At 47.1% G+C, this 25211-nt stretch overlaps 1 protein-coding gene across 1 annotated transcript; it reads right to left on the bottom strand.

Moving 5' to 3' along the window:
• Positions 1-4884: 4884 nt before the first annotated feature.
• Positions 4885-21886, bottom strand: PHETA1 (PH domain containing endocytic trafficking adaptor 1). The gene is made up of 3 exons (XM_078857537.1): positions 21743-21886; positions 13221-13719; positions 4885-11535 (listed from the first exon to the last, which is right to left on the bottom strand). Exons 2-3 carry the CDS (start codon positions 13693-13695, stop codon positions 11123-11125), a joined length of 888 nt encoding a protein of 295 aa, XP_078713663.1. The 5' UTR covers positions 13696-13719; positions 21743-21886; the 3' UTR covers positions 4885-11122.
• Positions 21887-25211: the final 3325 nt, after the last annotated feature.

The following is a 25211-nucleotide window of genomic DNA, read 5'->3' as shown; positions in this document are numbered from 1 at the left end:
AATCTATTACTGTATCCAGTGTAAGCCCATTCCTTTATGATATTATAAAAAATAATCCTTTGATATGAAAATAAATACAATCTATTTCAGCAAGGAAGTGGGTTGTTAAAAGCACACAGAAATAACGTGTACTAATAGTTTGATAGATGTCACATTTGAATTAATTCTAACCTGGCTTTTAAATCAAGGACGCATATCAATCTGGCGGGCCCGTAGAAGTGGGGGGGGGGAGGGGGGGCTGCATGGCGCTGAAGGCTGAGCCCCCCACTCCTAAATTTTTATAAATCAAAAAAATAATTGGTGCAATTGTTAACACCGGTACCAAAGGCTGCGATGCCTACCATCCTCATCCACGCAGACAGATCCAGAGCAGAGTGCACGACGTTGCTCACTCTGCCCTCGCCACGTCGAACATTTGATGAAAGTTTATGATTGTGTCGTCGACCAAATGTAGTTCTTTGTACGCGCCCCAACCCCTCCGCTCTTCAGACAAGGTCACTCGACAGGGCTGTTGGTGGATCATAGCGTGGATCAAGGGTGGCACAGTCGGGTTTTTTTTACAATCGGGTTTAATTGTCTTTTTATATTAAACCCGATCATCTGAGATTGGGAGAAATCCGGTTTAATTGGTTCTAATTGCAGAACCGCACTTCTCAACGATGGGCTTCATCCATGCCAAGCCAAGGAACTCACTGGCGCCCACGATTGGGGAGAAGCTCGTGTCCATCAAGACCAACCTGCCCGCCGCATTCTACGACAACCCCGTGCCCGACGGCCCCCCGAGTACGATAGCAGCACCGACGAGGAAGCAGCCTAAGCCTTGGATCAGAGTTTCGTATTCATTGAACCAGGTTTTAATTCCACAAAATCGGGTTTAATTGTATTAAAGAAAAAACCCGATGTCTGCCGCTGGAAAAATCGGGTTTTTTCCACCCATGGCGTGGATTGACCAACGACGACTTCTGGGAGATGCGTCAAGGTGGCAAGATGTTCGCTACCTCGCCTGGTATGCAGGAGGTCGTGGGTTTAATCCCAATCCTGACACCTGCTGCATGTTTGGAGTTTGCGTGTTCTGCCCGTGGTCGTGCGGATTTTTCTCTCCGGGTCCTCTGGGGTTTCCGTCCACATTTAGAATCAACACGAAGCGTTTAAGAGTATGTTCACAAGATGATAAGCCACTTCGTTGAGCTATCATTTGTGATGGGGCCAGGTCGATTCTGATGAGCTGTATAGCTCAGTGGGCCTCGCTTGGTAAAACAAATTCGTTTAACATATATCCAACACAGCGATGTTCCGTGCTGAAATGCAATTAGTAATTGTATAACGTGAGGGCTTTAAACCATCTACAGATGAGACGTTATCTTCCGCCGATGGGTTCAAACCTTGGCATGCTTCGTGTATGTCCCTTGTAGCCCAGGTGTTGTCAGACAGAACAGCAGCAAGTTGGGTTGAGATGAGCATGAGTCGTTCGAAAGGACGATGAACGATGTTTAAGGAACGATGTTTAAGGAGCGATTCAGCCGCTTCGTTTGTGAATTGCAGGATCGCTCGAGACGGCAACGACCCATTGATGCATTCATGCAGCAGTAGAATGATCATGGCAGACGACGACGATGATGATGATGCCGATGTTGAGGCACAATTTACCCAAGGAACGAGACACAATTTACTCAAAGAACGCCGTGCAGAGGGCGGACGGCCCCCGAGATGGATATTAGCGGCAGATGCTGCCTGCTCGGTAATTAAAACGTGGGCTTCGTCACTCCCGACGCTTATTTATTGTTGCCACGACAATGTGGAAGATTGAAGACTGTTCGCAAATTAAATTGCGCGGAGGTAGCGGCATCTGTCACGATTCTGCGGAGATAAATGTAATCCATAAGATAACGTTTTCGGTGTACAAGTCACAAAACTTAACTTATCTCCCCCCCCCCCCATCTGAATCCAGTCATCACTCGCTGGTGCATCATCATCATTGCCGTCTTGTCGAGAAAGGGGGATTCAATGCCTGTTAATTTGATCCGATCGCACCAAAATATGAATCTAAATGTACAGAAAAAAAATCGAGTGTGGCACCGAGATGAAATTGTGAATATGGAGGCCAAAAAAGCCTCTTCGAATCTGACAATTCGTTAAAATATGGACCTGAGATAAGTGGCAATAGCTCTCTCTATCCACAGCAGAATTCCCTGTCATGAGTGTTCTTTAGAAATGAAACCTAAATGTTCCAAAGCTCAAGAGTATTAAACACGAATCAACAACATTTTGTCCAATCTTAATTTTAGAACTTTCGTGACTGCAGGAATTATTATTTGGTTCTTTCGGTTAAGTCACGTCTAAAGATAAAATAATAAATTAAATTAAATAATAGAATACGACGTTTCGATTGCAACACAAGCAATCATCCTCAGGTATAATGAAATAGCGACATAATATCTAACCAGAAAACTATAGACAGACATATTAGCAGACAGATATCACAAGATACATATCTGTCTGCTAATATGTCTGTCTATAGTTTTCTGGTTAGATATTATGTCGCTATTTCATTATACCTGATGATGATTGCTTGTGTTGCAATCGAAACGTCGTATTCTATTATTTAATTTAATTTATTATTTTATCTTTAGACGTGACTTAACCGAAAGAACCAAATAATAATTCCTGCAGTCACGAAAGTTCTAAAATTAAGATTGAACCACTTCTACGGGGAAGTTTTAAGCTTATCTTTTTTCTCTCTCTCTGGCGACTTGTTTTCTCTGCCTGTGTCCTCTTTAGAATGTTCACACTCAAATTCTAACTTAGCAATCTTTGAAATACGTAATCAACCAGGCTATGCGTTAATTGTGTGTTGACCGACCCTCTGTGTTGTATTACATTACATTTCGATATTTTACTAGGTTATTTAATTTTAGTGTGTCTTTCTCCTGATTTTCAGGCTTGCTTGCTGTGCCATCGTACTCGCAGCACCACGTTTTCTTTTGGACCACTCATTGATATGCTAATTTTTTCTAACCCCCCTCCCTCTCTCTGCCTCCGCCCCCCCTCTGTCTATTTAAGGCCACCCCACAGAGACGATCACCCCTCTCTGTCACCTGTGTTGCTCTCGCTATGTATGTATCTTGTGATATCTGTCTGCTAATATGTCTGTCTATAGTTTTCTGGTTAGATATTATGTCGCTATTTCATTATACCTGATGATGATTGCTTGTGTTGCAATCGAAACGTCGTATTCTATTATTTAATTTAATTTATTATTTTATCTTTAGACGTGACTTAACCGAAAGAACCAAATAACATTTTGTCCGATTGTTGTGACATCAATAGGGAATCGGGGTTGATATGACTAACCTGCTACGCTTGACAATCCGGTTTAATAATCGTGTTTGTTTAATTCGACATTATAACCCATGACCATCGGGGTGCTGCAACTCGTCATGGTGACATTTTCATTCCTTCACCATGAAGGTGGTGCCACTACTGTACACGGTAAACTCTCCACTCACATCGACACCAACCCAGAGTTGCCCAGAATGGATTGCACTCGACTCAAGTGAGATTTCACCCAAACTATAATCAGTGTGACCCAACATTCTCAAAACTACATACATTCTGGTTACGCAGCGTGGTGTTCACTACGTCTCCTGCTATACAGGAGGTTGTGGGTTCGATCCCGACCCCATGCATGTTTTGAGTTTGCGTGCTCTCCCCGTGGTCGCGTGGAATTTTCTCCGGGTCCTCCGGTTTTTCCCTCCATATTTAGAATCGACATCACGCGTTCAGAGTATTTGGCTGCTATAAATTCCCACGTGACGATGGGCCACTTCGTCGAGCCATCATTTGTGGCCAAGTCGCTTCTGAAAAATATCTGCACGGCTCAGTGGGCTTTACATGGTAAAATAAAAAGTTTAAAATGTGCATCCAACACATCAATGTTCCGTGCCGAAAGTTTAGTTGTTTTTTTAAGTGTCATCAACATATTATGTTATTTACCAAATGAATACACCGCAGTGTCAACGCAGATCAGACACGAATCAAAGACTGGAACGCGAGTGCACACAGACGCGAGTGATGTTGTACATTCAGATTAAAACAGCAAACACTCGGGAAACATAACTGCAACATGAAGCCCTTTAAAAAAAAAACATCTTTGTTAAAATTTAGATCGAAATTTAGTTTGACAGAGTCGTTTACGAAACATTATTATATTTGTGTTGCTTTCCATCACGGCACTTGCTGCAGCACATGGCGAAACATCTCACCAATCGGCATCCTCATCTATTCCATTACTTGTTCCATGCCACTCAAGTAACCGATTCAAATAGAATCCGAACGCAACATATCGAGAACTTGTGTGCACGGAAACAGTGGGCACTATTTGACAGCTAAGAGGCGGGCCACGGTCATAGGCAGAGAAATCAAAGGGAGGGTTGGTTTATCCTGAACTTGAAACATGGGACCAAGGGAATCGACAGCACAGACAAGCTGGGAGAAGTCCCCATCGTGGGGGCTGCCGTGCGCTACTGCATCGCAGTGTCAACGGCAGCCGGTATCTCCATTATGAGATATGAAAGCGCGGTCAATGTGGCGGTAATGTTATGATTGGGGGTGGGGGGTAGGTGGGTGGGTGGGGGGAGATACGTTCAGTAAAATTCAAACAACAGGAAGCGAGTGGTTTTGAGAGGAAGGGAAGAACGCATGCCCTCGGCACATGCTGGTGTCACGAGATCCATCTCCCCTCCCCGCCCACCCATGCCGCACCCCGGCTATTAAAAAAAAATGTGGACACGGGAGGCAGAAGCTGAGAAACAGCCATGAAACCAGGCCCCGTCGAGGCCAGTGCTTGTACACACGTTAGCTCACTACATGGTACCCGTAACCTGCTATTTAATGCGCGCGAACACTGCACCTTTTTGTCGGTTTAGCTCCCACAAACGCGGGTTCTGAGTGAATTGTGCAATGAAAGTGTGTGTGTGGGGGGGGGGCACAAGGGCCCCACAAACGCCCGTGGGTCAATGGAGCCGCAGTTAACCTCATGTTCGGTTCCAATTCTGAAACGCGCCAACAAGGTAATGGGAGAATGTAAGCGTTGACAAGCGCACACACACACAAGTCATCTCTTTTTTTAATTAAAAATGAAAAAGTGACGAGTGAGCATCCGATGACACCAATGACAATTTGCTCATTTGAAGTTTCAGTCACAAATACGAATGTTTTTTTTTTACCAAACACAACGCTCGCAGCACTGACATACAACTGAACTCGGCAACATTACGCGCAGTTAAAAAGGCCAGATCTAAGATCAATTACGATCGTAATTGTGTCATTCCATTATGAATTAATTTCACGTCATTGTAATGATGCTTATAGTGTAATTATAATGGACCCCGAGTCTGGCGAATAACGGGATTACAGATTTCTTCTGTCCATATTAACAAACACAACTTGTGTTTCACAGCACAACGCACCCCTGCTTTTAGACTGTTGATACTCATCACCAACACCACGACTGTGTGTATTTTGACAGCGCGATCTCGTCAGTGGGCACCACCGTTGGCACGATGTTAACTTCCTCGCCTGGTATGCAGGAGGTCGTGTGTTCGATTCCGACTCTGACGCCCGAATATTTGGAGTTTGCACGTTCTCCCCGCGGTCGCGTGGATTTGTCCTCCGGGTCCTCCAGTTTTCCCCCCCCCCCGACTTATAAATGTCCACATGATAGGCCACTTCGTCGAGTTATCATATGTGGCCACGTCGCTTCGGAAAAAAAGCTACGTCGATTAGCGAGGCCTTACCTGGTAAAATTAAAAAAGTTTAATTTAAGTGTGGTCAAATTATCCCTGTGACCCGCAAGGCGTTGGGGAGGTCATCATCCAACAGCGGATTAACAAAGGACCATGCGCGTATATTGCGAGCTACGTGTTTGTACGAGCCAGCGGTGTGGAGGGGGACACGTACCCTGAACATGCCGCTGTACAGCGGTTACACAACAGCAGAAAGAAAAGCGTGCGAAATTCAAGATGACACACAACCGTACATCATTAAACACACAAACACGCGCACGCTACACTAAAAAAAGATTACATTATTAAACACGGCAATAATTTGATCTAAAGTAATGAAAACGCGAGACGCTATTTGCATTTCCGGCTTGCAAACCCCAGCCAATAATAAAAACCAACCCTGACCATTGAGGCCATCAGGCGAAGCACCTGCAAAGATATTGCTGGTATAGGAATATCACTTTTAAGGCATTCATAACCTGTGGGAAGTTTCATTCTAAAAATACACATCCTTGCAGAAGTGTAATAATTCATCACTTCCCCCCTGGAAGAATTCTGGGGTTCCAATTGAGTCCTTCCTGTCTATTTTACATCATCCACTTTGTATGTTCTGCCATCTTCATTTGCATACAATTTGCTAAAGTTTGCACGAACTATTTTTACACGCACCAGTCAACGCGTCCGTTGTGAGAGCGTGAAATTCCATGTTCAATTGACGAATCGTTCGGGCCTGTGTTCGGCATTGTGAATGAAACTGAGAAACGAGTTTCCTCTGAAATTGTTCACGCAAATTAAACCGAGCAGGCACAAGGAGTATTTAAACATGCCAGCCCCTGGGCATGTGCTTTGCAACATACACAATAATATACCTCATTCGGTGTGCAAAACCCACGTTTGGGGCAAGTGCTGTCAGCGAACACCTACGGAGGTCGGCACCGCACACAAAGCCGTTCACGCTGGCAGCTTCATGCACACGGGAGTACTTTGTCGAGGTCATAAACCTGCACAAGGCTCTCGCGATAACATTCTGAGACTCGCAAGGTCAGGCCCGACCGAGGCAGGTTCAGACGCCATGTACCAATGTCACGTGCAAGCATCCAGTTATCTCGAAGCCGGACAGCCAGAGTTGTAGTGCAATACACAATTTTTACATCACCCCATCACAAACGCAAATAAAGGAAATGTCACACACGCACGCACGCACACACGTGGAGTTGTCAAAACTGGTTGGATGAGGCATTTTAGACGTCTGTCAATAACCATCAGTTTTTTCTGTTAGATCGCGTAAATATAAATGTGCCGTTATACCCGCCACCACTCGACAAAGCCAATTGGTAAGGTTTGTCTAGTAAACAAACAATAACAATGCAGCGACATGGAGGCATTAAAATACCAAACAAAATGTTTACCTTCAGCTCATTCTCCAGTTTCTCTGCCACGTGCGTGAATGCACTTTCACTGAATACCCCAAGACAATGTAAACAGAAATGTAGTGTCCATTCAATTGTACATGAACCTCCACAACTTTCTCCAACACACCGTATAGACTCTAAGACGTGCGTCCGCACTTCCAATGAGTTCATATGCGGTACACCGCACGCGCCTTTAAAAATGTAATTCAGCAAGTGTTATACCTCCATTTATAATGGCAATGACCAGCACGGTGACGTGTGACCAAACAACCCTGATGATCAACATGGCGTGGGAAGACCTCCCTCTTCAGCAGCGGATTGACAATGAGTTTCGGCCCTTTATTTACATCGCCTACCCTGGGCAATCCCCATGGGAAGAAAAAAAAAACTAGGAGCGCCTCTGTGCATTCGTGTGATACAGGGACTGCATTCACTACTTGCAACCGTATTCTAGACAGCACTGAATGCAGCTCCCCCCAGCTCGTACCTGAGAGGAAGCAAGTTCGACTCCCTTGTGTCGTCTCTCCCATAAGACTCGTGGTCGAATCCGTACCTACCCGCAACGTCGGGCGATACCTCCTTTTTCTTCTTGGTTCTTTCGGTAAAGTCACGTAGAGTGGAAACAATAAATATAATAAAAATAAAACATAATAAAATAATTCTCACGACGTTTCGGCCACAACGCAAGCAGCCGTCATCAGGTGAAGACCAGGTCTGTCGGGGAGACAGCGTCTGAATTATCTTATTAGGTTTTATTTTTTATTATTTTTATTGCTTCCATTCTACGTGACTTTACCGAAAGAACCAAGAAGATGAATCCCTGCAGATACCTCCTTTGTTACGTTCAAGCAGAACCTGAATTAATTGTCCTCGACTCCCAACTCCAAACGTTCATCTACATGAGTTTTCCCAAACTTCTGTCCTCATGACCCATTACGGTTTTCCACTCCGTATTTGCCAATCTTACGTTCGTTTCACATGCAAGTTGGTTGCACGCTGCACGTGCCGAACGATTGCTAGGCATGTCTCTCACGTAACGTACAGAGCACCGATTCAAATCAAGGATGCGTCACGTGATATTCAAATGCACACACAAACAAGACATCGGTTCATTTCAATCGGTGCTCCCGGTGGCACAGGGAGCAATTGTTTAGCAATCATCAGGCAAGTGCAGTGCATTATCATCGCTTCAAACACAATTTGTCATTGCATAACCATTAACGCAGCTCAGAAAGTCTTGTCATGGGGACTTAGAGATTGGAAAACGATGATAAAACATATTGAAGACCAAAATGGGTGAATCCAAAGTGCTGTTACGACGAAGGGCGTGAAAGCGAAGACCCTGCCAAGTTAACATTTACCAAGGGAGGTTTCGCAGCACACTGGCGTCGTAGCAAAAATCACAAACTCGCCTCTCGCTTGTGACGTGCCACGCTCGGTTCACATCGGTCGATTCTCAGGTGTTTCCTTGAGAAGATGAACTGAAATAAGGTCACTATGGTGTGACCGAGCAAATGGAAAATCCAGTCACGCTTATGTATCTGCCACTCTCGCTGTGGAATTAACATCAGCTGTGTTCCTGCAAATAATTGTGCGAGGAGTAAATATTGAAATGTGTCCCAAGCATGCAATTCATTTTGTAAACACATTAAAATTATTGCAAATTATTGTTTAACGATAAATATGCCAAACGTAGCACTAGTTTTGTGTAAGAAATCTTTTTTCTTATATTGTGCAAAACATTTGAGAAAACTGCTGGAAAGGATATGTTTGGCAGTTAAAAATACAGTGATACCTCGGTTCGCGAACTTAATTCGTGAACTGACTCTGGTCGTGAACCGAATTGGTCGTGAACCGAGGCACATTTCCCCACAGGGTTCAATGTAAATCCGGTTAATCCGTTCTGACCTTTTTTTTTGGTTTTTGAAGCACAAAAATATGAAACAAATTACAATACACATTAGTGCTGTACAGTATAGTAATGTATAAAGAGAGAACACTAACCTTGCTTGAGATGACTTCAGTAAGCACTCAAACGGGTGAACTGTACAATACAGTAAGTACAGTATTGTACAGTACAGTAGTACAGTACAGTACTGTATGTGCTAAAAAGCACACCAAAAAGCAAAAAGTCACTGAAAGTGTCTTCACAGTACTCACAGTACTTCTTCCTGCGTCTCTTCTTCTCTCCACGATCTTCCTACAGGAAGTCACGACCATGTGACAGCCTGGAAATAGCATTGAAATGGCCGCGGCTCCTGTCCGTGAACCGAAGCGGAGTTCGTGAACCGGAGCAGATTTTTATGAACTTTTCTGTTCGTGGACCGAGTTGTTCGTGAACCGAAGCGGAGTTCGTGAACCGGAGCATATTGTCATGAACTTTTCTGTTCGTGAACCGAGTTGTTCGTGAACCGAAGCGGAGTTCGTGAACCGGAGCATATTGTCATGAACTTTTCTGTTCGTGAACCGAGTTGTTCGTGAACCGAAGCGGAGTTCGTGAACCGGAGCATATTGTCATGAACTTTTCTGTTCGTGAACCGAGTTGTTCGTGAACCGAAGTGGAGTTCGTGAACCGGAGCATATTTTTATGAACTTTTCTGTTCGTGAACCGAGTTGTTCGTGAACAGAAGCGTTCGTGAACCGAGGTATCACTGTACAATGTTGGAAACACAGCTGACGATGGCGAGACTGGACTAGTTTCTTTGGTGATATCCAATGAAACACATTATTCGGGGACATGCATTTTAAGGCTTCGTTTGTGGGAATAAAAGCATTAAAAGTCAAGGCGGTGGGATTGCTCCCGGTGAGTTATTGAACAAATTATTTGGCGATGCTGCTAATGCGTTGGCAGAGGCACTCAAGCACAAATAACAACAACAAAACTCATATTCGTCAATAACACTGTGGACTTAAAAAGGAAAAATACACGTGACATTTCTGGAAATGCCCCTTCTTGTGCTATAAAGAAGAGCTATTGCCCAAAACGCCGCCTATTATAGATATTTTTTTTTCCTTTTAAGGCCACAATGTTATTGACTAATGTGTTGTTGTTTTTTATTACCATATGCATTCACCATTATAATATAAATGCATCGTCCCGTACATCTATATCAAATTATTAATTACTCCTATTGTATTGAAACGATACACGATTCTTACTGGGTGCTCATTAGGGCCCTCTTGTAGATAGCAAGTAGAACAACCAGTGAGCCTTCAGGGCAATCTCGTTTCCACCAAAATGTTATATCAATTGTGCTGTCGTCATCGCATCGTGAGAGCCAAGTACGCGTGTTCTCGCCTCTCGTCAAACAGTGCAATTATTCGTGTCTGACATCGGGGCTCATGGAAGCGGACGTCACAGAGCTATCTCGGAGGGCGAGCAACAGTTTTAAATGCTAGAGGGGGGGGATCGTGATTCATTCTCAGCCAAAAACAGCACTGGCACCGCAGACCCAAAGGGACCGCACTGCAACGCGACAGTTAAACCCCCTGTGCTAGAGGGGGGGGGGGGGGGTTCGCACCCACGCCCGGATAAAGTGCCATCGTTTATTTGGGCACAAACTTAATACCCTCGTACTAGAAAGGCTCTGGGATTTCAACAGCGCAGGGACACAGGCGCACATTCTATTCTTAACTTGTATCCAAGGAAGTCCCTGGCCAAATTCGGATACCGTTACAGTGACATAAAAACAAATGATTACAGCTCACCCGGACAGCCGCCACATTTAACAACAAAAATTAAGAATAAAAAGAGACGGCGGGCAATCTTCACGTGGTCGTTCACGGTCCACTGATCTGAAGATGGAGGGACGGAGGCTATCGGTGCCGAGCAGTGCTCTGCGCGACTCCCCACTGCGGCGAGCTCCTTGAGAGTTTAGTGCGCGCGCGCGCGCAATCGATGCTCACGATTCTTCGAGGCTTTCGCGATCACTGAGTCGGCGGTGGCGGGCCGCCGACCCGAGCGTCGCTGGCGAGGCTGTGCTTCCACTGCTCCCTGAGTTGGCACACGGCGGCGCCGTACTGCCGGTGAAGCTGCAGGAAATTTGGCTGGGCCTCGGGGCCCGACGAATCGGCGTCCTCGCCGCCGCCCGCAGCGGAGCCGATCGGCAGCAAACCGTTCCTGAGGTTGTTGCACGAGGCAGACGGGAGCAGGCTCGGCGAGGGGGGCAACTGCAGGGGACGCGATGAAGTGTCGTTGCTGCTGCAGGGGGCCTTCACCGTATGCGACCGGCGGGGCGTGTGCGTCGCGGGGGGGTGCGGCGCCTCCGTGGAGGCCCGAGGTCGCGCGTTGGCGGCGTCAGCGTCCCATGGCACGCTGCTGTACCTGCCCTTCAGTGGCCCTGGTGGGGTTGAACAAGGAAGAAAAATCACGCTGATGTGTGGATTCTGTAGCCACATTCCGGCATGCGTTTGTTCTCGGACGTATTTACTTCGTGACAGTCACGTCACGTTTGAAGGTGCACAGCGAGATGACAAGATGTCACCTGGTCCCCATCTGAAATTATTATTTGTTTCCCAAAACGGTATTTACCTGTGCCAAAATACACTTGGCGTGCGACACATGACATAGTAAGACTATGGTGCATGTAACAACGTGCGCACACGGTCTGTGATGTTATCACCTTGGCCGAAGAGGCTTCTATATTTAAACACAGGTTTTTTTTTAAAAAACAAAAATCAAATTTCTATTCCATCATCTTTACAAGAGTTATCATGAACCCCTCCCCCCACCGCACCCCCCCACCCCGCCACGCTACAGGCAGATGGACAGAGCTAATGCATTAATATTTTTAATGCATTAATGCCTTCGCTGGAAAGCATTAAAACACACACAAAACGTGTGCCGTCACCACGTGACTCAAGAGGCCGTTTTTTCTTGCCGACGAGATGCACTGTGCTAGGAAATTTGGCCCCAGTTGTGACAAAATATAGAACGAAAGTGGCCCTGCCAAAAATCAGAAGGACCACGCTCGCACCGGCGGAGTCTGTCTGACCTTGCTGAAGCCAGACAGTGGGAAATTAAATCGTGCCTAGAAAAATGTAAGTGGCAGTGGTTTTCTGAAGGCCAACTTTGATCTGGAGTGCTATACGATAGTTTCAAGGGTAACACGATAAACACTCGAGCTTAAATACTAAAATAATCATGTTTAGGATGCCAAAACTAACGGCCCTGTGACGCAAATGAAAAGCAATCGGACCACAAGGGGCTTTCGCAACGCTGACAATCTGCCAAATTTTTAAATAAGCCTCCACTATTAGTTTGGACACAAAACTGAAGTGTTGCCTCAACATCCCTGGAAACGGTGAAAAATGGCATTTTGGAATTGAAGTTAGTTGCCTCTTTTTTTAGTTCTCTGCCACAATTGGTCTCGTGACATCGTGTGTTCTCGTGACATCGAGGCGACTACGTTACAATTCGGACCTCTTGCGGTGAACCACGACCACGTGTCGCAGAACAGCCCCAGATAGATGATGTCACAGAACGACTTTCAAAGTAATTTCAATGGGCCACTCATCCACGCTAAAAGCACGCAATTTTATGCGCTGCAAAGACTGTTGCTCAATATGAGAATCTGTAATGATCCAGAGTTGGAATCGGGTTCCATCTGGTAAAAAAAAAAAATGTTGTCGAGATGTTCTTTTGTGCAGTCATCGGTGACTGGGCAGAGAATTCGCTTTAATAACAGGCGCTTGCCTGGCTTCGAACCCACAATTTCAGTGGTGCTGGCCCGGTGCTCTACTAAAGCCATCACCAACCACCTTTAGCCAGAATCCTGGGTAGAGGATCCTAGGCGAGGCAGGTGGCAGGGTAGAGCACACAGTGCATGTCTTAAAGCTCTTTGTGCGCACACTTTTAACCCACAGCTCCCGTGCCCCGTAAGGAATCACCGTCACGAATAATAAAAATCCTGTGGGCACCGGCACTTGACGTGTAAAAGCCACTGACGGTGGCAGCGGTGGGACTAAACCGACGATCTTGACACAACAACAGAAACCCGTTGCTGCCGCAGCTGCCGCCACTCACCGTTGACCTTCCTGGTTCTCTCCAGCTTCACCGCCGGCCCCTGATCCTCGAGCAACGTGGGGTCGGCCCCCTCAAGCCCCACGAGCAGCAGGTACTGCTGCTCCAGCTCGGATGCCAGCGTGCGCATGTAGCCGTGGTTGGCGGTGGTGAGCGCGCGCACCCACGCCTTCAGCTCGTCCTGGTCGCCCGCCGCCAGCGTGTAGGTGCGCGAGCCGGCGCCCTCGAAGCGCAGCGCGAAGGCGTAGTCCGTGGAGGCGGCATCGCACAGCTCGACCATGCAGCCCTCGAGCACCACGACGCCCAGCGGCTCGCGGTCGCCTTGCGCCTCGAAGTAGAAGAGCAGGTTGCCCTTGAGCACGAACCAGCGGCGCTGGTAGGACGTGTGGACTTCGCCCTTCTTGCGCAGGTAGCCCTGGCGGTCGACGGGCGAGTCGCAGTTGGCGTAGTACGTCAGGCACCGCTTGTTGAGCTTCATCCCCCCGGACGGCGGTTCGAAATTCTGCGGCAATAACAGGGGGGCGGTCACGTCCCCGCTTTGTCACGACGGTTTCATCGGTTTGTTTGTCCTGGTTCTTTGGAGCAATTTTTTTCCACTCGGTCATGTACAAGGCTGCCGATAACGGGACCTGCGAGCCGGGAGTTTGTGTTTTTGAGTCAAATTGTACAAACCTGCTCCAGTTTTATCTGCAAAAAAAAATGTTTTTTCTCTTTTGCCGTGCCTGGGTCGTTGACATTCATTGCAAACCCACACAGTGGCCGCTGTGGTATGATTTACTTCCTCGTTGACATTCCTATTTCGAGAAGAGAAAAAAATATTTGCAAAAATATTTACATTTAAGTGAATGCGTGTGCTGCAGGCTCGGAATGATTTCTCACGGAGTTGAGGATTCAATTCAACGCAGCCATGCGTTATTGAAACCTTTAGAAAAAGTTGTCCCACTACACTTTACAAGAATACAAATATGGGGCCATCCATTTAGTACGTACGCATGGAGGGAAGAGGGGGGGGTTAATCCAAATGCGTACGCTTGCGTATGGGGGGTCGACTGTAAATGTACGCACAGGAAACGGGGGGGGGGGGTGAAGCCTCGATAATAATGTCTACTTTGGCCTTCAAATTAGTTAGATAGTCCGGCCGTGGACTATCTGTTTGCTTAAACACGTTAATATTAATAATCCTTGATCGTTTCTGCGTGGACTAAATATCGGCCGTTCTATAGCATTCGGGGCATGCGTCAAGCGTACGTATGCAGGAGGGGATGTAAAGAGTACGCGTGCGTACAGGGAGGGGGGTGGAGGGGTCAAGTTTTGACAGATGTTTGCGTACGTACTAAATGGATGGCCCCTATATACAAAAACCGTCAGGATAAAACTGGCATTTTAATAAATAAAATCTTTTTTAAAAAGAGGAAATATACAAATTACAACTAAAAATTTACAAATATGTAGCAATTGAGCAATTGTAAAGATGAATAATTTTTTTTCGTCTCAAGTGGTGATTTAAAAATCAATGGACTCCCAAGTCCCTGACTTTTGGCGAGTGAGTAACATCGTGCAGGTCCATAAAGAGAGGCATTTAAGTCAAGAGGCGTGAACATATGTTTGTTGCAAGGTCGCCTGTGGGATAGAAGCCTTCGAGTGCCAGGGGAACAAAAAGTGGAATTTAATTTGCATTAATAGGTATTATCATCACTAAAGGTTACCTTCATCAGGTTTAACCACGTGAGAATTAAAAATTACGGACAGGAACATGGAAAACTTTAAAGTGAAAATGTAAACCATAAAATGGATTCTATATTACGTAAGCCGGCTAAGTAAGTGACCAGCGAACAGTCAGAGTGTTTGAGAACGGGAATAATACGACGCCCGGGTTTCACTTATCCTGCCAGAACAATCTTCCTCCCAACAAGCACAGATCCACATTGTCTGTTTTTGCATTCCTGAGGAGTGGCTTTAAGAACCCATGAGAAGCAAACAAGTGTTCATTGTCAGAAGTGGTGTTTCATGTAGTTCCACTGAGCATTATTTAACAAATGTTAAAAAGTGTCCTCCGAGCATGATTTTCAGGATGGGTTGGAACGCAAACAATGACGTTCCCTACCAAGCGTAGTGCCCTGACTTGTAAAGCAATTATGAGTGTTGTTATTATGTAAGCGATTGTAGCGATGACTTGAGGGACGGCTTTATTTTTAAGCCTCACATTTGGGTACTAATCAGTAGATTGAAGAAGTGATTCTACGTCTGGGTTGACCTCATTTAAAGTAATTACTGTTGCGCCCTGTCTTCAGAATGTAACTATCTTATCAAGAGCCATAGAGAAGGCTGTCAATGGATGGCTTGCAATATATAAGTGTCCATTTCGTGTTTGAACACCTTAACACCTGCGTTGTTGCCAGCAAGGGTAAAGCCTATTCTTCAGCACTGGGATGTTTGGTCAATTCCATTCATGAGTATTTGGCTTCATGTGGAAGCCAGGGAACCCCAGAGAAAACCCACCACACGAGGAGGTGACACTCACTCGGCATCTCCTGGCCTACATCTAGCAGCGCCATGCCTGCAATACCTGGCAAGCCCTGTTGTTCACCCAACCAAATACTAACTAGACGCATCTCTGCATAACTTCCGAGATTCGCCAAGACAAGATTGGGTGCATTCTGAGCATTTGCCTTACCGACCCTTATAATGTAAGCCATGCCCTTAAAATAGTGACATCCTTTATCATTATTTGTATTATACTTGTTTACCCAAGGAAGTATCGCTGAATATCAAGGCTCTCTTTCAGGAGAGTCCAGCAAAGTTCTCACACTTATTCTGAATCTGAATGTTTATTTATTCTGGAGGAATCCGATGAGCTATAAAGCTCTTGTTCACATACATCCAGTAGGAGCGGGTGAGAACGTCACAACAATACAAAAACGTGAGAGTAGTGACAAGTACAAGAAAGGTATTCTAGATTTGAAGTTTTCGTGACTGCAAGGATTCATAGTCTTTGGTTTTTTCGGTAAAGTCACGTAGGTATAAAATAAAATAAATAAAAAACAACAAAATTAAATCACGACGTTTCGGAAGCAACACAAGCATCCGTCATCAGGTGTGACGCTACAGTAATTTTGCTGGAGCAGTCACACCTGATGACGGATGCTTGTGTTCCTTCCGAAACGTCGTGATTTAATTTTGTTGTTTTTCATTTATTTTATTTTTTACCTACGTGACTTTACCGAAAAAACCAAAGAGTACAGGAAAGGTAAACAAATAACCCAAACACATACAAATGAAACGAAACCATCCCCATCTTTCCAGGCAAACCCCACTGGGGTATTCACTTATTTTCCAGAAGCGACCTGGCCACAAATGATAGCTCAACAAAACGGCCCACGGTTTGGACATTTATAGCAGGAAAAAATATAGCCATGCAAAACGTAGTCATGGAAAATGTTGCAATGTGTAATCCCAACTGGAGAAGTTTGCAGGTATTTGTTGATCATTCTGATATTTGGCCAATACCAGTGACATTGTGTTTTTCTTTCCTATAAAAACTGAGAACACCCAGAGGAAAGCCATGGAGGAGAGGGGAGAACGGCGCTCGCTCCAGACAGGAATGTACCAGAGTCGGGAATCAAACACAGGCCTTTCTTGTTCCTGAAAATCAATATTTAGTGGGAAACTTTTAAATACAAAATGTGTCATTTTTGTTGTTGTTGTATCATTGGCGCTCCGTTTTTCTTCATTCCCCGTTTTTCTTCATTCCCCGTTTTGATGACCTCGATCGGTTCACTCGTAGCACGCTGCTCTTGAGCTCTACCCAAAACATTCGCCTTGCAAAATAACGTACAGTCAATTCAATGGGGGCTCTAATCTGATTTTTTAAAAATGTCTTGTTATCAATTCATCGATACAGCGCTGTATATTATTGTATAATCCATAGCATAATTAATTTTGCGGAAACTCTCCGAAAATAATAATTTTAAAAAATACCAGATGGCAAGTGTAACGAATGTGGTGGGAGGCAAGCACCCCCCAGGAACTGAGAGGCAAGTTTTGAAGGAGATGGTTTGAAATGATAAACCACGATATGAAGGAATGTGGGGTGGACATGCAAGGCTCAGGCAAGAAATGAGGACTAAGCAAGCAGAAACTCCGATTGAGTGGAGAGAGAAAAACATTCAGAAAAGGTGAAGTTGAATTGCCTGTTTGTTGCTACGTCTTTATATATTTTTTTACAAATAATTCAATTATGAATATCTAGAATATGGTAAATATATAAAAGATAACAATACTACGTGTTCACCCATGGTTCACCCGGGCCACCCGTGCAAATTAGTGCAAACAAATCATTTCAGGAAATGGGCACCGATTAACAAAAACAGGGCCGACCTATTTGAGACAAGTTGAAACAAAAGCAGCGCCCATTCTACATCAAAGCAACTGCTCATTCCCACTTTTCCGATATAAATTAAATGTCCGAGTCGAGCGCTTGCACACGAGTGAACACGTGTGGAGGGGTGGTGGTGGGAGGAGTGGAGGGATGAGTGGTTGCGCAGCGAACCCGGCCACTCTAAGTCGCCTTCAGGACCAACAGCAGGGACCCACCCGGCTGTCAGAACCGGTCCCTGGGGGCATCCCCAAGGGCCGCGGATTAAGCGAGTGCGTGTAGCAAATGTTATAAAGGGGCCATAAATAAATTAAAAACACACCCAAATATATTTTAAAAAACATGTTTAACTTGCATGGTGAATTGTATTTTTTTCATTTGCTATACAGCCAGATAATACGACAAATCGCTAACCTTAAACACCCAGTCGTTCATAAAAGTTGAAGCCATCATAGTACTGTAGTGATAGAGCAAGTGCAGAATCACTGAACCGGAGCCCTTGAAAGTGCGGGGTCCGTAGCATATGCTACTTTGCTCCTAGGATAATCCCGCACTGCGCCTCCCCCCTAGGTCGGCTCGGCCTTAAAACGAGTTGCGTGGTGGCAACGTGCAGCATAATACTCTAACAACGCCCACCGGTTTGACAAATGTGGCCGCCTTCGTTTGGCAGTGGCGGCGGCCTTAAATAGTTGCTACTCATACTTTTTGGATATTTCGGTAAAGTCACGTAGGTAGAAAATTAATAGATCACGACGTTTCGATCGCAACACAAGCAATCGTCATCAGGTGGGACAACCGCAGCAAGAAAAAACTGCTGCAACGTCGTCACCTATTAATTTTCTACCCACGTGACTTTATCGAAAGATCCAATGAGTATGGATTCCTGCAGTCACGAAAGCTTCAAATCATAATGGTAGGTTTTTACCCTTTTAACTGGTACAAAACTGACACCTTTATTCAAGGCATCATGTTTGCAATGACTTGAATAAAGGTGTCAGTTTTGTACCAGTTAAAAGGGTAAAAACCTACCATTATATTTTGCCACTGGTAAAAGAGATCTCATAGTGTAAATCTTCAAATCATAATTAGTTGCTACTCTTTCGATTTAAAGCTTTCGTGACTGCAGGGATTCATCTTCTTGGTTCTTTCGGTAAAGTCACGTAGAAGGGAAATAAAATAATACAAATAAAACTATATAAAATTTTATTTTATTATTTTTAATATTTTATTATGTTTTTATTATTATTTTATTATTTCCCTTCTACGTGACTTTACCGAAAGAACCAAGAAGATAGTTGCTACTCGCTAACAACTCTTGTCCCAACATCCATTTAAACGGCTATAAAGCGGTGGGGGTGGGGGGGGTATTGGTATACGATTGTATGCGACTTACACAAGATTGTGTGTGTAGATATATCCTTGTGTGTAGCCAAGGCCGTGAATGTACGCGAATCGCATGTTTTTTCTCGCCCCCGTTCCCACAATCGGCGGCGACACGTTGACTACAGACGACCCCGGCGGCTTTAATAACTTTGGCAACTTACCCGGACCGTGATACACGGGCACCTGAAAGTCGATTTCAGGTGTCTCTGCCACCCTTCCTCAACCTTCACCACCTCCTCCGTCTCCTTACTCCGTCTCATTCAAACTTGTGGCCACGCTCCGCAACAACCACCACCCATCCCATCCCCCTCGACCGTTCAAACGCCGAAGTTAAAGGCTTTCAAGACCGATATCATCCATAATACTGGGTGGGTTGGGGGGGAGGTTATTTTTTCGGTTAGATCGTGTAAATGCGTGTCGTTAAACCCCACCACCACCCACCCGACACAGCCAATTAGTAAGGTTTGTTACGTAAACAGAACGTGGAAATTCGTTACTGGTCACAGCAGCAGCAGCAACGCCGGTGGTGTTGGAGGGCAAATCCACGACATTTTTTGCCGTCAAAATCTCCTCCCGATCGACTTTTCCGCCCCCCCCCACCACTCTCCCCCCCCAAAAGTAAACAACTTGATTGATAAAAAAATTTTATCGAATGTAAACTTGACCACCGAATGAAAACAAAGAACAAAGATCCCACCCCACCCATTGTGACCTTAACGGACTGTTAGGGCAAGTGCTGTTAGCGAGTAACACATATCTAAATAGGACGGTACACAAAGGGCGAGTGGGTAGCCACCATCCACAACACCCAGGTACTCATTTGAGTCCGAGTCGACCTAGGGGAGGGCCCAGGAACGATTTGGATAATCGCCCACTGGTGCTGGCCCTGAGCGGGAATGGTAGCCGCAGCCACCGCTCCCCACCAGCACCACCAACCAGCACCACCAACCAGCACCACCAACCAGCACCACCAACCAGCACCACCAACCAGCACCACCAACCAGCACCACCAACCAGCACCACCAACCAGCACCACCAACCAGCACCACCAACCAGCACCACCAACCAGCACCACCAACCAGCACCACCAACCAGCACCACCAACCAGCACCACCAACCAGCACCACCAACCAGCACCACCAACCAGCACCACCAACCAGCACCACCAACCAGCACCACCAACCAGCACCACCAACCAGCACCACCAACCAGCACCACCAACCAGCACCACCAACCAGCACCACCAACCAGCACCACCAACCAGCACCACCAACCAGCACCACCAACCAGCACCACCAACCAGCACCACCAACCAGCACCACCAACCAGCACCACCAACCAGCACCACCAACCAGCACCACCAACCAGCACCACCAACCAGCACCACCAACCAGCACCACCAACCAGCACCACCAACCAGCACCACCAACCAGCACCACCAACCAGCACCACCAACCAGCACCACCAACCAGCACCACCAACCAGCACCACCAACCAGCACCACCAACCAGCACCACCAACCAGCACCACCAACCAGCACCACCAACCAGCACCACCAACCAGCACCACCAACCAGCACCACCAACCAGCACCACCAACCAGCACCACCAACCAGCACCACCAACCAGCACCACCAACCAGCACCACCAACCAGCACCACCAACCAGCACCACCAACCAGCACCACCAACCAGCACCACCAACCAGCACCACCAACCAGCACCACCAACCAGCACCACCAACCAGCACCACCAACCAGCACCACCAACCAGCACCACCAACCAGCACCACCAACCAGCACCACCAACCAGCACCACCAACCAGCACCACCAACCAGCACCACCAACCAGCACCACCAACCAGCACCACCAACCAGCACCACCAACCAGCACCACCAACCAGCACCACCAACCAGCACCACCAACCAGCACCACCAACCAGCACCACCAACCAGCACCACCAACCAGCACCACCAACCAGCACCACCAACCAGCACCACCAACCAGCACCACCACCACCAGTACCACCACCACCACCACCAGTACCATCACCAGCCCCATCACCACCACCAGCCCCATCACCAGCCCCATCACCACCACCATCACCAGCCCCATCACCACCACCAGTCCCATCACCACCACCAGCCCCATCACCACCAACCAGCCCCATCACCACCACCAGTCCCATCACCACCACCAGCCCCATCACCACCAACCAGCCCCATCACCACCACCAACCATCACCACCATCACCACCACCAGCCCCATCACCACCACCAGCCCCATCACCACCACCAGCCCCATCACCACCACCACCATCACCACCACCAGCCCCATCACCACCACCAACCATCACCACCACCAACCATCACCAGCACCATCACCACCACCACCACCACCAGCCCCATCACCACCACCACCACCAGCCCCATCACCACCACCAGCCCCATCACCACCACCATCACCACCACCTCTGTGAGTAGGAGGAGGCCCAGGACCGGGTCCGGACGATCGTCACCGGTGTCGTTGTGCTGTGAGCCGGAATCGAACTCGGATGGGCGGTGGTTCGCGGCGTAGCGCGATAACCTCCCCCCCTCACCGCAAGAGAACAACGCCACAACAACAACAACAGCACCACCACCACCACAACAACACTCGCAACGAAACTTTCAGGCAAAGCGTCGCGACGTACAGCGGATGTCGCCCTCGTCCACGTCCCTACCACCACCACTAAACCCCAACCACGGCGGCTTGTAGGTTGTGACCCACCTGCCGTGAAGGAGATGGAAGCGCCGCCTTTAGAACCCTTGTTTTCTACGTCGGTGCGAGATGTTTGAGCGAAACAAACAAAACGAGAAACCCCACGTCCTCGATCGGCCTCCTGATGCCGTCTCCTCCAACTCCGTCGCTCGCGACCCCCCCCACCCCGATCCCCCCCCCACCACTCGTCACGTGACCCTCGCAGCCACTAGAGGGCGCTACACACGTCTCCACCAACCCCCCCACCAACCCCGTACACCAACTGCCTCCTCTCCACCCCCCCACCAACCCCCCTTCTCCACCCCCCTCCAACCCCCCACCACCAACTCCCCCTCCACCAACCCCCCACACCAACCCCTCCCTCTCCACCCCCCTCCAACCCCCCTTCAACCCCCCCACACCAACTCCCCCCTCCACCCCCCCCACCAACCCCCACTCTCCACCCCCCTTCAACCCCCCCACACCAACTCCCCCCTCCACCAACCCCCCACCCACCAACTCCCGTCCAATCCCCCCTCTCCCCTCCCCACCAACCCCCCCTCTCCACCCCCCTCCAACCCACCACCAACCCCCCCCTCCACACCAACCCCCCCCCTGCACGCCCCCCCACCAACTCCCCCTCTCCACCCCTTTCCAACCCCCCTCCTACCCCCCCCCTCCAACTCTCCCCCCACCAACAACCCCCTCAAACACCCCCTCCAACCCCCCCCCCCCCCGTTGCATTGCCAGAAAGGCTCAATCTGATTGTTTCTTCATACAATTCACACTTTATTGGTCACCCTGTGCGCCCTTTAAATTAAATCTCAACGTTCCTCCTACAATGCCCCCCATCACCGCACGGCAGAAACACACAAAATAGACCCCCAAATTTTTTGTTGTTGCCCGCATTGAAACGGCTGTACCGCCATATGGACCTGAAATCTCAATGTCTCTGTACAATAATAATATGGCGGTAAACCGTGTGGGTTGACACGGTATACGATAAAATCACTGTGTAACAAAAACATTTATTTTTTTAGTTCCTGGGTAGTGTTATTTTCTAATTGCTTATGCCTCAAAAGTACAGAAAATCGCTATTATTCCTAACAAACTTTGCTTTTGTGACCAGCACAGTGATATTTTGAAATTTACCTATTTTCAATTAGAAAACTGTTGCATTTGTGTCATTCCTTCACGTAAAGTCCTGGCCACAAAAGCAACTTCCAGTGCAACGTGAAGTCTACGGGTGGTGGCAGTGGACCACTGCGTGTGTCCGGCCTTCGCACATGGTGGGCTGCTCGCAGTGGTGACACCGTCTTTGCTCCTCTATTTAAAGACCGACACGGGAGGACTTTCTTCACAGTTCTGGCCTAATGGCCCGACGAATCTGGTTTGTAAATCAATCACCTTGCGAAAACAAATATAAATGTTGTGGGGTTACTCGTTCAAATATGCCGGTGTGCTGAAGCAGCAACCGGTACGTTTTGCTTACGTAAGAAAACCTTAATAATTGACTGTGTCGGGTGGTAGCGGATTAAACGACGCACATTTGCATGATAAACACCCCCAAAAAAATAAACAAATGTTGTACAGCTTGTGTCTGATTCGTTATCGAACAGCTTCTGTTTGCGTGGCATTTGCCAACAGCGACTCGTTCCCGGAAGCTGCAGACAATAGCATGCGGGGGGAGTGGACCATAGCTCGCGGATACGCGCCGCAGACGGTGAAGAAAACAAGAGCATCTGTCCGCCGCTTCTGGTCCACGGACGATTTAAGTTGTAATCACCAGAGGTGTGGACTCGAGTCATGAATTTGATGACTTGCGACTCGACTTGGACTTGCATAACAATGACTTTGTCCCACCTGTGAGATGTGGACTCGAGTCATGTGACTTGGACTCGAGTCAGACTCGAGTCATGAATTTGATGACTTGCGACTCGACTTGGACTTGCATAACAATGACTTTGTCCCACCTATGAGATGTGGACTCGAGTCATGTGACTTGGACTCGAGTCAGACTCGAGTCATGAATTTGATGACTTGCGACTCGACTTGGACTTGCATAACAATGACTTTGTCCCACCTGTGAGATGTGGACTCGAGTCATGTGACTTGGACTCGAGTCAGACTCGAGTCATGAATTTGATGACTTGCGACTCGACTTGGACTTGCATAACAATGACTTTGTCCCACCTATGAGATGTGGACTCGAGTCATGTGACTTGGACTCGAGTCAGACTCGAGTCATGAATTTGATGACTTGCGACTCGACTTGGACTTGCATAACAATGACTTTGTCCCACCTATGAGATGTGGACTCGAGTCATGTGACTTGGACTCGAGTCAGACTCGAGTCATGAATTTGATGACTTGCGACTCGACTTGGACTTGCATAACAATGACTTTGTCCCACCTCTGGTAATCACGTCTTAAGGTTTATTTATTAAACGAATCGTGAATTGGGGAGGGGTGGGGGGGTATCGATTTTTTTTTAATTCATGCAAATGCACAAATCCATTCTAGATTTGAAGCTTTCGTGACTGCAAGGATTCATATTTTTAGGTTTTCTTCGGTAAAGTCATGTAGGTAAAAACATTAAAATTAATAAAAGTAGAATAAAAATCACGACGTTTCGGAGGCAACACAAGTAAAATTAAAATCACGACGTTTCGGAGGCAACACAAGCTTCCGTCTTCAGCTGTATCATTTATTTGATACAGCTGTCGTGGCTGTGACGGTTCCACCTGAAGACGGAAGCTTGTGTTGCCTCCGAAACGTCGTGATTTTTATTTTACTTTTATTAGTTTTAATGTTTTTACCTACGTGACTTTACCGAAAAAACCTAAGAATATGCACAAATCCAGCTAGGCAAAGCGGACGGTACATTGACCCCACCCCCCTGTACGTCTGTGAAAAAGAGCTTCACCACTCATCGGATTCCTCCGGTACAAATCGATATTCTGATTCGAACAAGGCGCAAGTTGAATGCTTCTTCTTTCGTACGGCTGATGTACATGCAGAGCGACAACTACAATGTCACATTCACGTGGTCAAAGGCAGCCTAAGCGAAACGGAAGCAGCGGAGTGGTGCTGACGCTACGATGTCGACTTCGTATTTGTGGATCGGAGCATTGCCTCGTCACGCGTTGTGCGGTCGAGTTCCGGATGACCACAGCCGCACACGACTGGAGAGGTTTCTTTAAAATTACATTTCCATTTGGGACCGTCCATAAATGACGTCACGCACATAGGGGAGGGGAGGTGGGGGGGTCAGACATTTGTGACGATGTGTGACGAGGCGAGGGGGGGTTTGAGAAATGTGACGTCACGTAAAAATGCGCAACTTTAAATCAATATAACACGTTCTACTTAATTAAATAGACTTTGTAATAAATGTTTTCTCCTACAATATCAGAGTGCAGCGCCACATTAAATACGCACTACAATGACAATAGTTTAAAGCGATTTGAAGCATGTTTTATTTTTTGTGGGGGGGGGG

The sequence above is a fragment of the Lampetra fluviatilis genome, chromosome 6 (genome assembly GCF_964198595.1).
Source record: "Lampetra fluviatilis chromosome 6, kcLamFluv1.1, whole genome shotgun sequence".
NCBI classification, from domain to species: Eukaryota; Metazoa; Chordata; class Hyperoartia; order Petromyzontiformes; family Petromyzontidae; genus Lampetra; species Lampetra fluviatilis.
This window is presented reverse-complemented; position numbering and strand designations above follow the sequence as displayed.

Bases quoted from the DNA above. Each gene is read 5' to 3' on its own strand.
- PHETA1 (XM_078857537.1), bottom strand. From the start codon at position 13,695: ATGAAGCTCAACAAGCGGTGCCTGACGTACTACGCCAACTGCGACTCG. The intron at 11,536-13,220 runs GTGAGTGGCGGC...CAACCCCACCAG, and splicing joins GAGAACCAGGAAGGTCAACG to GGCCACTGAAGGGCAGGTAC.